The sequence below is a fragment of the Bombina bombina genome, chromosome 2 (genome assembly GCF_027579735.1).
Source record: "Bombina bombina isolate aBomBom1 chromosome 2, aBomBom1.pri, whole genome shotgun sequence".
NCBI lineage: Eukaryota > Metazoa > Chordata > Amphibia > Anura > Bombinatoridae > Bombina > Bombina bombina.
The window spans coordinates 143,599,625-143,614,416 of record NC_069500.1 but is presented as its reverse complement, the minus strand read 5'-3'; the positions used below and the strand labels follow the sequence as shown (position 1 = coordinate 143,614,416).

The following is a 14,792-nucleotide window of genomic DNA, read 5'->3' as shown; positions in this document are numbered from 1 at the left end:
TGTTGCACCAGTTTTAAGCAGTGGCTAGAAACAAAATAAATAGCTGATTTAGACTTAAACTTGGACTGAATTATTTAGACAACATTTTTAAGATGAGGATGTCTCTGCCTAACTAAAAGATATTGCGGATCCTACTGCCTCTCCGCTACAATTGGTGGCAAGCGACAGGTTAGTCCTCATAGCCCAGAAGAGCAACTACACATCCAGACCTAATGGGAATACAGTATGAAAGGCTGAAAAGAGCCACCCTTAAAGACCTGCTAGAACAACGGGGCAGACAAGACAGTAACCTCAGGAAGAGGGAGATTATTACAATACTGACCGAGATGGACGGAGTACCAGGGCCCGAAGGAACCAATGAGCCCAACATATCAGACAGAACTCCTGAAGAAGCAAGCTTTGACCGGGCGGTTAAAATAAGACTGGCACATTATGGCCCCAACCCGACTGCCGAAATTATCGCCTGGGTCATAGCAGCTGTGGATGCCAACCTACTTTGCGCAGGAGTTAGAGAGTGGGTTCGGGACCGTAAACTCTCCACCCTGCAGATGAGTATATGGATGCCCGCAAACTGGACACTGCTACCACTAAGATCCCTGCCAGAGTGGAGTACAGACCCACAGTCACCCCAGCAGCTACCAGTTACCAACCCCCGGCGCACCGCTCTACCACACCACCTTCAGCCACGAACTATCCTCAGACAGCCCGGTTCAACTCACGGGATTACTCACAGCCTATTCGGTGCTTTGGATGTAAGCGACTAGGGCACAAAAGACCAGAGTGTCCCCTAAACGCAGCGAACCAAGCACAGTCCTGGAGGAGACCCTCTGGCGGAAACCCACGTAACCCTCAGCCTGCTGCCCACTGCATAGAGGAGGAAGAATGCTGGGGCATCCTACATGAAGCAGACCCCGTGCAAGCTGCCCACCGCGATAACCAGCAACAGCACCGGCAACTGGTTAAAGTGAATGGGAAGGAGGTCAGTGGTCTACGGGATACTGGTGCTACCATGACCTTGCTCCAAAAGAACTTGGTGGCTGTGAGGGTAGCAGGGGGCGCTGTGTTCCGCCTACCTGTTGCCCGGGCACATTTGGATTGGGGAGTGGGCTCTAGACATGTGAATGTGGGGGTCATGAAGGACTTACCAGCTGATGTTCTCCTTGGAAATAACTTGGCCCCCCTTTGTTTCTGCCTACGCTCCCATGGGTCCCACCGATGTTAACCCTGTGACTACCCGTGCCCAGATCCGTGCCACAGAGACTGACCCACCTGCTGCTGAGCCCCAGGACGCTGAGCTCGGTAAATCTCTGTCCCCTATTGATATGTGGAAGTCCCGTTACAATGCGCTGATGAAGGAGAAGAGTCAAGTAGAGGATAAAATGGTCACGTTAAACAATCACGTAACAGTGCTAGCAGGAGAAAAGAGGAGCGCAGAGGAAAATGCGCGTTTACAACGGAATCCCTGCTAGACAAGCTGCACCGACAGACCGCAGAAAACACCAGCTTCAGAGTGGAACATGAAACATTAAAGACAAACTTAGCGACACTGGAGGAGAAGCTGACGCTGGCTCATAGTGAGGTGCAGCAACTCAAGGGCACTGTACGTCAGTATGAAGGACTTGTGGATACCTATAAAGAGCAGATACAAAAAACTCGTAAAGAAGCCGATGAGATTTGCCTCCAACTGGAAAGAAGCGTGTCTGAAAACAAAAACTTGAAGGAATGTTTAGCCCTGGCCTGGGCAATGAAGAAGTTGAACCCTTATTTATACGGACAGGAATTCTCTCTCATAACGGGAATGCAGATGGATTGTCCCGGCAAACTGACATTCCTACCACCTCCTAGTCCGGTCATCCCCAAGTTGACCCGCCAAAGGGTCAAGCCGGGTCTGCCGGAGTGTCCGACAAGGAGGGGGCCATGTGACAGACCCCTCTGTCAACCTCCCTACGGATTATGGATTCAGGCATTATGTTAAGTCACCCTGTGCCCATTATAGGTACAGTGTGCAAATCCAACAGTACTGGAGGGGTTAACTTCAGTTTTGAGTAACTGTTAGTTTTGAGTAACTGTATTGTCTATCGGCTATTTATTTTGCTTCTAGCCACTGCTTAAAACTGGTGCAACAACAACAACTGCTAACAACAACTGTCTTACGCCTAGATTTAGAGTTTGGCGTTAGCTGTCAAAAGCAGCTTTAAGGGGTCCTAACGCTGCTTTTTACTGCCCGCTGGTATTTAGAGTGAGTCAGGAAAGGGTCTAACGCTCACTTTCAAGCCGCGACTTTTCCTATAAACCCCTAATCTGCTGCCCCTAACATCGCCGACACCTACATAATATTTATTAACCCCTAATCTGCCTCCCCCAACGTCGCCGCTACCTACCTACACTTATTAACCTCTAATCTGCCGACCGGAGCTCGCCGCTACTTTAATAAATGTATTAACCCCTAAAACGCCTCAATCCCGCCTCAAAAACCCTATAATAAATAGTATTAACCCCTAATCTGCCCTCCCTAACATCGCCGACACCTAACTTCAAGTATTAACCCCTAATCTGCCGACCGGACCTCGCCGCTACTCTAATAAATGTATTAACCCCTAAAGCAAAGTCTAACCCTAACACCCCCCGCAAAAAGCCCTTTTAAGGGCTGGTAATGTAATAGAGCTGTTAACTTTTTTAATTTAGATTAGGGTAGGGAATTTTTTTATTTTGGGGGGCTTTGTTATTTTATTAGGGGGCTTAGATTAGGTGTAATTATCTTAAAATTCTTGTAATCTTTTTTTATTTTTTGTAATTTAGTGTAGTTTATTTAATTGTAGGTACTTGTAGTTAATTGATTTAATTTTTTTATTGATAGTGTAGTGTTAGGTTTAATTGTAACTTAGGTTAGGATTTATTTTACAGGTAACTTTGTAATTATTTTAACTAGGTAGCTATTAAATATTTAATAACTATTTAATAGCTATTGTACCTAGTTAAAATAAATACAAAGTTGCATGTAAAATAAATATAAATTCTAAAATAGCTACAATATAATTATTCGTTATATTGTAGCTAAATTAGGGTTTATTTTACAGGTAAGTATTTAGCTTTAAATAGGAATACTTTATTTAATAAGAGTTAATTTATTTTGTTAAAATAAAATTATATTTAACTTAGGGGGGTGTTAGGGTTAGACTTAGATTTAGGGGTTAATACATTTATTAGAGTAGCCGCGAGGTACGGTCAGCGGATTAGGGGTTAATACTTGAATTTAGGTGTCTGCGATGTTAGGGAGGGCAGATTAGGGGTTAATACTATTTATTATAGGGTTTTTGAGGCGGGAGTGAGGCGGTATAGGGGTTAATACATTTATTAGAGTAGCGGCGAGCTCCGGTCGGCAGATTAGGGGTTAATAAGTGTAGGTAGGTAGCGGAGACGTTGGGGGGGCAGATTAGGGGTTAATAAATATTATGTAGGTGTCGGCGATGTTAGGGGCAGCAGATTAGGGGTTTATAGGAAAAGTCGCGGCTTGGAAGTGAGCGTTAGACCCTTTCCTGACTGACTCTAAATACCAGTGGGCAGTAAAAAGCAGCGTTAGGACCCCTTAACACTGCTTTTGACAGCTAACGCCAAACTCTAAATCTCGGCGTAAGACAGTTGTTGTTAGCAGTTGTTGTTGTTGCACCAGTTTTAAGCAGTGGCTAGAAGCAAAATAAATAGCTGATTTAGACTTAAACTTGGACTGAATTATTTTGACAACATTTTTAAGATGAGGATGTCTCTGCCTAACTAAAAGATATTGCGGGTCCTACTGCCTCTCCGCTACAGTTAATATATAGAGTTTAAGACATATCTTTTTTTATCGATATTTTAGGTTAAAATAACATTTTAGAGTTCATACTTGGGTTGATAGTTTTCGATATGGTGCATCATAAAACTAAAACTTTTTTTTAGAAGTACTACAATAATCTTAAAGGACACTACATACTCTTCGGCCACTACAAGAGTTACCTTATAGCAGACAACCTTTCACATCTCTCATCTTATTTCCTACCCCCTTCTTCTTGCCTTTTTGAAGAAGAACAAAACAATGTCCGCTGCGCCCATTCTAGTTATGAGGCTGAAGTTGGCTTCTTATTCGGCCAGCTTCTTATTTGCTGAAGTTGGTTTCTTATTCAGCCAGCTTCTTATTGGGCAACTGCTTACAATCAGACAAACGCTGTTTAAACAACATATCTACAATTATTTTTATTTTAAATAAAATAATAGACTTTCCCAAAACCTAAACAAACTTACATTTTATACAAATACATGTTATATTGCAATAAACAGATGGTAAACAGGACAGAATTTTGGTTATGTTTTGGTATACTTAAAGGGTTAAAAAAAATTGGGCCACTGATTTAAATAAGGATATATACAGGGTGTAAGCCCCTTCATACAATCCACATGTTTTCAGACTGGCCCAACGGTTTATATGGCAAACAAACTGGTGCCAACCTTGCCAATTCATATATTTTTCTGAATAAGTAACTAGTATTTTGAAAGGGTTAAAATCTTTTGGGCCACTCATTTCTGTGTGGATAAATACAGGGATTGAGCACCTTCATAGGACAGACATGTTCTCAGCCTGGCCCAACGGTTTCTATGGCAAATAAATTGGTGCCAACCATGCCACTTCATTTATTTACTCGTTTATGAATAAGTAGTATTTTAAAAGGGTTAAACTCCTTTGGGCGACTCATTTCTGTATGGATATATACAGGTCCTGAGCACCTTCATAGGACAGACATGTTCTCAGCCTGGCCCAACGGTTTCTATGGCAAATAAATTGGTGCCAACCATGCCACTTCATTTATTTACTCGTTTATGAATAAGTAGTATTTTAAAAGGGTTAAACTCCTTTGGGCGACTCATTTCTGTATGGATATATACAGGTCCTGAGCCCCTTCATAGGATAGACATGTTATCAGCCTGGCCTAAAGCTATTTATGGCAAATAAACTGGTGCCAACCTTGCCACTTTATATATTTTATATTTTCTGAATAAGTAACTGGTATTTTAAAAAGGTTAAAATCTTTTGGGCCACTTATTTCTGTGTGGCTATATACAGGACATAAACCCCTTCCTACAATCCACATGTTTTCAGACTGGCCCAATACCTTTTTATGGCAAACAATCTGGTGCCAACCTTAGCACTTCATATATTTTACCTTTTCTGAATAAGTAATTGGTATTTTGAAAGGGTTAAAATCCTTTGGTCCACTCATTTCTTTGAGGATATATACAGGGCTTGAGTCCCTTTATAGGACAGACATGTTCTCAGCCTGGCTCAACGGTTTCTATGGTAAATAAATTGGTGCCAACCTTGCCACTTAATATATTCACCATTTTATGAATATGTAGTATCTTAAAAGGGTTAAAATCCTTTGGGACACTCATTTCTGAGTGGAAATATACAGGGTGTTAACCTCTTCATACAATCCAGATGCTTTCAGACTGGCCCAATGCCTTTTTATGGCAAACAATCTGGTGCCATCCCTGGCACTTCATATATTTTACCTTTTCTGAATAAGTAACTGGTATTTGAAAAGGGTTAAAATCCTTTGGGCCACTCATTTCTGTGCGGATATATACAGGGTGTGAGCCCCTTCATACAATCCACATGTTTTCAGACTGGCCAAAGGTTTCTATGACAAACAAACTGGTGCCAACCTTGCCACTACATATATTTTAACTTTTCTGGAAAAGTAACTGGTATTTTAAAAGGGTTAAAATAATTTGGGCCACTCATTTCTGTGTCAATATATATACAGGGTGTGAACCCCTTCATGTGGTAGACATGTTCTCAGCCTGGCCCAACACTTTTTATAGGAAACAAACTGGTGCCAACCTTGCCACTTCATATATTTTTACCTTTTCTGAATTAGTAATAGGTGTTTTGAAAGGGTTAAAATCCTTTGGGCCACTAATTTCTGTGGGGGATATATACAAGGCGTGAGCCCTTTTATACAATCCATTTGTTTAAGACCAGCTCAATGGGTTCTATGACTAACAAACTGGTGCCAACCTTGCCACTGCATATATTTTGCCTTTTATGAATAAGTAACTTGTATAAAATCATTTGGGCCACTGATTACTGTGTGGATATATACGGCGAGCCCCTTTATATAATCCACGTTTTTGCAGACTGGCCCAACGGTTTCTATGGCAAAGAAACCCTTTCAAAATACCAGTTACTTATTTAGAAAAAGGTAAAATATTTGATTTGACAAGGTTGGCACCAGTTTATTTGTCATAAAAAAACATTGAGCCAGTCTGAGAACATGTCTATCCTATGAAGTGGTTCATGCCCTGCACATGTCCATATAGAAATAGGTGTCACTAAAGACTTTAATCCTTTTAAAATACCAGTTACTTTTTTAGAAAACCAAAATAAATGAGGTGGCAAAGTTGGTACAAGTTAGTTTGCCAAATAAATGTTTGGGCCAGTCATAAAAAAAAGAGTGGATTGTATGAAGTGGCTTAAACCCTATATATATAACTATAGAAATCAGTGGCCTCAAAGATTAACCCTTTCAAAATACAAGTTACTTATTTAGAGATGGTAAAATATATGCAGTGGCAAGGTTTGCACCAGTTTGTTTAACATAAAAAGCATTTGACCAGTCTGAAAACATGTTGTTTGTATGAAGAAGTTCATGCCCAGTATATATCCACACAGAAATGAGAGGTCCAAAGGATTTTAACCCTTTTTAAATACCAGTTACGCACAAAAAAGAAGGTAAAATATATGAGATGGCAAGCTTGGCACCAGTTGGTTTACCATAAAAAGCGTTGGGCCATACTGAGAACATGTTTATCCTATGAAGGGGTTTGTGCCCTGTATATATCCACACAGAAATGAGTAGGCCAAAGGATGTTAACCCTTTCAAAATACCAGTTACTTATTCAGAAAGGCAAAATATATGAAGTGGCAAGGTTGGCACCTGTTTTGTTTGTCATAGAAACCGTAGGTCCAGTCTGAAAACATGTTGATTGTATGAAGAGGCTCATGCCCTGTATATATCCACACAGAAATGAACGGCTTAAGGGATTTAAACCCTTTCAAAATACCAGTTACTTATTTAGAAAAGGTAAAATATATGCAGTGGCAAGGTTGGCACTAGATTGTTTGCCATAAAAAGTGTTGGGCCAGGCTTAGAACATGTCTATCCTATTAAAGAGTTCAGGCCCTTTATATATCCACACAGAAATGAGTGGCCCAAAGGATTTTAACCCTTTCAAAATACCAGTTACTTATTCAGAAAAGGTAAAATATATGAAGTGGCAAGGTTGGAGCCAGTTTGTTTGTCATAGAAACCGTTGGGCCAGTCTAAAAACATGTGGATTGTATGAAGGGGTTCACGCCATGTATATATCCACACAGAAATGAGTGGCCCAAAGGATTTTAACCCTTTCAAAATACCAGTTACTTATTCAGAAAATGTAAAATATATGAAGAGGCAAGGTTGGCACCAGTTTATTTGCCATAAATAGCGTTAGGCCAGGCTGACAACATGTCTATCCTGTGAAGGGGCTCAAGCCCTGTATATATCCATGCATAAATGAGTGGCCCAAATAATTTTAACTCTTTCACAATACCAGTTACTTATTCAGGAAAGGTAAAATATTTGTAGTGGCAAGGTTGGCACCTGTTTGCCATAAAAAATGTCGGGCCAGGCTGAGAACATGTCTATCCTGTGAAAGGGGCTTACGCCCTGTATATATCCACATAGAAATGAGAGGCCCAAAGGAATTAAAGGGACGCTGAACCCCAAATTTTTTTTTCGTGATTCAGATAGAGGGCTCCATTAAATATGCGGCATCGTCCGCAAAAGCCGCCGCCCTGGTTTTTACGCGATTTTGCTATTAGATATACGGCGTCGCATATAAATTTGGCATGTATATTTCACCCGTCGTCCGCAATTTTTACTCCCATAAGCTAACATGGGACCGCGTTGCAAATCGGTATCCAATATTCAGCGCAAGGACTTACGTGGCGAAAATGGAGAAAGTTTACTCCATTTTCACCTTGACAAACAAGGCAGCCGCAGCAGGCCTTGCGCTGAGTATGGGAGCACCGTAACTCCCGTTACTGCCTGTAAAATATAAACTAACACCTAACGCATGCGCAATGTCTATCTACCTGTCAACCGCAATCCCCCACCGCAATCACTAATAAAGTGTATTAACCCCTATATCCGCCATCAAACCTACACCACAACTAATAAAAGTATTAACCCCTAAACCGACAACCCCCCCCACAACGCAATATGCCTAATTAAACTATTAACCCCTAATCCGCCATTAACCCACAACACAATAAACTTATTAAAGTATTAACCCTTAAACCGCCAAAGCCCACAATGCAATAAACCTAACCCCTAACCTAGCCCCCCTAACCTAACACCCCCTAAATGAACCCAAATGACCCAATTTACAAAATACTCCATCAGAGGGCGGAGTTGAAGACTGATGACCGCGGAGCTGAAGACCGGCGAGCCTGGAACTGAAGACCGGTGACCGCGGAGCCATGGAGCGTGGAGGATCCTCTTCATACGATCTCCGCCGTACACTGAATAGGAATTCAAGGTACGCGATTAAAAATGAGAGTTCATAAATACTAAGATACATATTCAATAAAATCAACCTAACAACAGTATTGGTGGATTTGAATTTGAATGCTCAAATCAGCCAATAGGAATTCAAGGGACGCCATTTTTAACTGCATACCTTGAATTCCTATTCAGTGTACGTCGGAGATAGTATGAAGAGGATCCTCCACGCTCCATGGCTCCACGGTCTCCGGTCTTCAGTTCCAGGGTCGCCGGTCTTCAGCTCCGCCCTGCACCGGCTGGTTCCTGGAAGAAGAAAGAAGAGGTCGCCGCTTGGAAGAAGACTTCACCGCCTGGAACAGGACCTTCTCCGCCGGACTTCAGGAAAGGTGAGTACCAAAAATCCCATTAAAAAACCCATTAGGGTTTTTTAAGGGATTTTTGTTTTTTTTAATTTTATTTAGATAGGGTGGGCAGTAAAAGTGCTGAATGCCCCTTTTAAGGGCAATGCCCAACAAATGCCCTTTTCAGGGCAATGGGTAGTTTAGGGTTTAAAGGGTTTGTTAGGTTATTTTATTTGGGGGGGTTTGGTGGGTGGGGAGTTTTACTGTTGGGGGGTGTATTTTCTTGTAAAAGAGCTAATTATCTTGAGGCAATGCCCTGCAAAAGCCCTTTTAAGGGTTACTGGTAGTTTATTAGATTAAGGAGTGTTTTTATTTTGGGGGGATTAGGTATAATTTTTGTAAAATTTGGTAATTTTCTTTATTATTTTCTGTAATCTTAGATTTTTTTATTTTCTGTAATTGGATCTTAAAGGGACAGTCTACTCCAGAATTTTAATTAGACTGTCCCTTTAGTTTATACTTAGTTTACTTGTATTTTTAAAGTAGTGTTAGTTTTTTTTTTTATTTAATAGTAACTTTAGTATTTTGTAAATTATGTAATTTGGGTTCATTTAGGGGGTGAGGTTTATTGCATTGTGGGCTATGGTGGTTTAGGGGTTAATAGTTTTAATAGGTTTATTGTGCTGTGGGCTTTGGCAGGTAATAGTTTTAATATGTTTATTGTGTTGTAGGTTAATGGCGGATTAGGGGTTAATAGTTTTAATGGATTTATTGCGTTGGGTTAATGGAGGATTAGTGGTTAATAGTTTAATTAGGCTTATTGCGTTGTGGGGGGTTGTCGGTCTAGGGGTTAATACATTTAATATTAGTAGTGAGAGGGAGGGATTGCGGATATAGGGGTTTTTACGTGTCGGGCTTATTTTTGGGAGGCGTGTTAGACTTTTACGAGAGATTTGTTATTTTCTTTACTTTTCTTAGGTGACGGCAGTTTCTAAAGTGCCGTAAGTCACTGACGACTCCAGAAATGTGTATTTACGCTCATTGCTGAACATCACTAGTGTATCCGACTTACGGCATTTTATGAACTGCCGGCGCTGTATATGTAAAATCCAGATGTGCGAGGTGAAATTACGGGCGGTGCGGGTTGCAGCGCTTGCGCTGAAGCTTGCGTTGTATATGTAATTGCGCCCAGAGCATGCAATTTTAAGCAACTTTCTAATTTACTCCTATTAGCAAATGTTCTTCATTCTTTTGGTATCTTTATTTGAAAAGCAATAATGTAAGCGTAGATGCCGGCCCATTTTTGGTGAACAACCTGGGTTGTTCTTGCTGATTGGTGGATACATTCATCCACCAATAAACAAGTGCTGTCCAGAGTCCTGTACTTTCTTTTTAAAATAAATATAGCAAGAGTGAATGTGATAATAGGAGTAAATTAGAAAGTTGCTTAAAATTGCATGCTCTATCTGAATCATAAAAGGAAAGAATTGGGTTAAGTATTCCTTTAAAAATACCAGTTTCTTATTCAGCAATGGTAAAATATACATATAGAGGCAAGGTTGGCACCTGTTGTTTGCCATAATAAGTGTTGGACCAGGCTGAGAACATGTCTATCCTATGAAGGGGTTTACACCCTTTATATATCCACACAAAAATGCATGGACCAAAGGATTTTAACCCTTCCAAAATTCCAGTTACTTATTCAGAAAAGGCAAAATATATGAGGTGCAAGGTTGGCACCAGTGTTTTTAGTATAAGAGACTTTGGACCAGGCTACAAAACACAACGGTTGCATAAAGGGGCTTACACCCTGTATATATCCAGAGAGAAATCAGTGGTCCAAAGGATTTTAAACCCTTTCAATATACAAGTTACTAATTAAAAAAAAAATAACAAAAATTGTGCCATGCTCACCAGCTGTTTATTGCCATGTATTTGTATAAAATATAAGTTTGCTTAGGTTTTGGGAACGTGTATTAAGGTTTTGGGAATGTGTATTAATTAAGGTTTTAGGAATGTGTATTATTTTTATTAAAATAAAAATATGAGTAGCTATTATGTTTATACAGATTTATTTGGCTGAAAGTAACCAGTTGCCGAATAAGAAGCTGGCTAAATAAGAAGCCAACTTCAACCTCGTATTTTCTAGTTATATTAATCAGGAAAGTAACACAACAGAAGAGCGCACATTGTCTACAGCAGCACTGACTCTAGTTACACTGCTCGGAAAAGGTGTTGAGAGTTCAGTACTCGCCTCATATCATGATCTCACGGCCAATCCTCTTCCACTCCGCATCGCCACGTGAGTGACGTCACACAACGCGTCTCTTGCAATCTCGCGTCAATGGGTATTTCTTTCCTTGTATACAGCCCAGCCCTGGTTGTCTCCAGCTGAGCTGAGTGTGTGTGAGTGGTGCGGGAGGAGCTTTTGTGAGTACTGCATATCACCCGCACTGCTCCAGCCCAGCAACAAAACACCGCAAGACCTCCCTGCGGCTGCGTCTATTCCCACATCTTACATTACCAGGGAGAGACAGCTGCTTTATTAGCTGGGGCTGTCATTGTGGCAAGTGGCTCCCTAATTTTATACTTTTTATTTATTTTAATTTTGTTTTTAATTATTCGCTCTTCTGGACTAAAACGGTTTTATCTTATTGGAAGTGTTTTTTGAATAAAAGTCGATTCGCAATGTTTGACAAGACGAGGATCCCGTTTGTTGTGCTGGATATAGTCTGCTTGGTATTGGGTATGTAAATTAGCAGCATGGGCTGCACCTGAACCCTTGATCCCTTCTTGCTGCTGCTGTCTAACACACCTGGGCTTGTGCTGGTCCTAGCTTTTGCATTGCATGGGGTGACTTAACAGCGTATCATTTACAATTCTACTTACTGCAACTTTATACGATCATGTCTATTCCATGTCATTTCTCTTACATAATCATCTAACTACATAATATAAATCCACTTTTCTGCAGGTCACATACATTATAGCACTGTAAACATATCACACCAGGCTGGAAACATGAAACGTCAGTTATTGTTTAACAAACTTATTTCTGAGGCATAAATGTTAAAATGACAGTTATATGAAAATGATGGTGGGACTGTGGCAGTTCAAAATAATAATAATTATTGAATCGCGAATAATGACAGGAAGTTTTATGTATTTAGAATCTAAAATCTTGCGAAATAAGTTGAATAGTGTTGCATGATAAATTCTGGTAGGGCGAGTTATTTTGTGGAAATGGTCTCTTTTTATTCTTTCTGTGAATTTAGTAGCTGTTTTTTAGAACAGGGCAGTTCATGCTGTAATTGCTTTGATCACTGTAGGAATAATACACCCTAGTGTTGTGCAATAGACACATGCTGCTTCTAACCTCCTTATATACTATTTAAAGGGACACAAGAACAACAATTTTCTTTTATGATTCAGATATTGCATATAATTTCAAATATATTTTTAATTTACTAATATTATCAAATTGGCTTCATTCTTTCCTTATAATTTGTTGAAGGAGCAGCAATGTTCTACTGTTCGCTAGCTAAGCACATCTGTTGAACCAACAAAAAGAGGCAGCTCCCAGTAGTGCTTTGATGATCACAAGTCTAGCTAGGTATGCTTTTTAACAAAGGAGAACAAAATAAATGAGAAAATAGAAGTACTGTAAATTGAAATGTTTAAAATTGTATGATACAGTATATCTGAATCAAGAAAGTTTAGTTTTATATTTCTGCCCCTTTTTATAATTCTTTTCCAACCTATATTTTGGGCTGTTTGAATTTTCTGATGAAAGTGTAGAAAAAAAAATATCACTTTAAAAGTGGTGGGATGTCATGAAGCTAACAATGTTTTGTGTGTCTATATATATATATGTATATATATATATATGTGTGTGTATATATATATATATATATATATATATATATATATATATATATATATACACACACCAATTGGAGTTTTTCTTCCTAGATGGAATTAGAGAGCACACAATTTTCCAAACCTTACAGGTCTCCTCAAGTATACTGTTCTGAGGTTTTGAAATGTTTGCAAAACTATAATTAAATCTGTAATAGATTTTCAAAGAGGTTTATCCACTGCAGAGAAGCTGCGTCATTTCAAGCCCTTTATTTTAGCAATTCTCAGGTTACACCTCACTTATATAATTAATTTATTCCTCTGCAGCCCCTGATTTATTGTGTGCACACTATTGCATATAAGCTATTACTTTGTTGTTTTATCACTAAAACCATTTATATTTTTTCACAACTGGTGTCTTGCATCCTGAATTATTTTTAGTTTAGGCTTTGACAGATGCAGAAAACCATTGGAACTGCAGCACCTAGATTGTCAATCTAAGTGTGTATATCCTTGCCTAGTTTATACACTGTGTGGGTAGTTCCTCAGTATTCTAGCTGTCATTAGATTTCAAGTAAATATGTCAACTACTGCACTAGGGTCCAGTCCTTAAAGGGACAGTATACACAAATGTTCTTATAACTCCATGTAATAGACACTGCTATAAAGACTAATATGCACAGATACTAATATAAAAATCCAGTGTAAAACCGTTTAAAAACTTACTTAGAAGCTTTCAGTTTAGCTCTGTTTAAAAGGTTACTGAAACACCCACTGCAAGTGGGAAATATCAGACCCCCCCACCCTTCCTTTGCATATGAAAAAACCCTTTACACAAACAGAAGCAAACTGGAGTAGGTACGTCGGTATTCTCCTAAAACTTTGGGGCTTGGTTAGGAGTCTGAAAATCAGAGCAATGTTATTTAAAAATAAGCAAAACTATCAAGTTTAAAAAAAAAAACAAAAAAAAAACCCAACTTTATGGGCTATATAAATAATCTACAAAACATTTATACAAAGAAAAAACGAGTGTATAATGTCCCTTTTATTCAGGTAGGGCAGTGTTTTTCAACCAGTGTGCCATGAGAGATCCTCAGGTGTGCCACGGCAGACTGACAACAGTGTGACATATTTTTTAAACCTTGCTTGTTTTTTACTCCCAGTGCAGGGGTAGTTTGTAGGAGGCATGGCATAACAGCAGAATACATACAGTATATGTGTGTATGTGTATATATGTGTATATATGTGTATATGTGTATATATATATATATATATATATAATATATATATATATATATATATATATATATATATATATATATATAATATATATATATATATATATATATATATATATATATATATATATAATCTCCTATATTATAAAAGACAAGAGTTTGTCTGAAGCCGTCATGCGCAGTTCAGACAAACTCTTGCCGCTGATCGCACGCGCACCCTCGCGCGCAGATGACCCCCCTTGCAGAAGCACCCTCGCACTCACTTAGCCGCACGCGAACCCTAGCCGCCTATCACACCCTCGCACTCACTTAGCCGCACGCGCACCCACCCGACAGCAGCGCAAGGAAAAAAAAATAAACTAAGGGGGACAGTTAGAGGAACGCTGCGGGGCAGCAGGATGTAAGGTGTGAAGGCAGTAGGCTGAAAGGTTGGCGCAGTGAGAGATGCACTGTTGGAGGTCAGCAGACTGAGTGGCTGGGGCAGTAAGGGGAGCACTAAGGGGGACAGTTAGAGGAACGCTGCGGGGCAGCAGGATGTAAGGTGTGAAGGCAGTAGGCTGAAAGGTTGGCGCAGTGAGAGATGCACTGTTGGAGGTCAGCAGACTGAGTGGCTGGGGCAGTAAGGTGATCACTAAGGGGGACAGTTAGAGGAACGCTGCGGGGCAGCAGGATGTAAGGTGTGAAGGCAGTAGGCTGAAAGGTTGGCGCAGTGAGAGCTGCACTGTTGGAGGTCAGCAGACTGAGTGGCTGGGGCAGTAAGGGGGAGCACTAGG

General features: G+C 40.0%; 1 protein-coding gene across 2 annotated transcripts in view; it reads left to right on the top strand.

Moving 5' to 3' along the window:
- Positions 1–11,308: 11,308 nt before the first annotated feature.
- Positions 11,309–14,792, top strand: part of PLPP1 (phospholipid phosphatase 1) — a 284,596-nt gene continuing 281,112 nt past the window's right edge. The window contains exon 1 of one of the 2 annotated variants that reach the window (XM_053701281.1): positions 11,309–11,669. In XM_053701281.1, coding sequence (XP_053557256.1) covers positions 11,612–11,669 — 58 coding nt within the window. In that variant the 5' untranslated portion in view covers positions 11,309–11,611. The remainder of the gene's footprint in view (positions 11,670–14,792) is intronic. The other variant, XM_053701280.1, reaches the window with a different exon arrangement.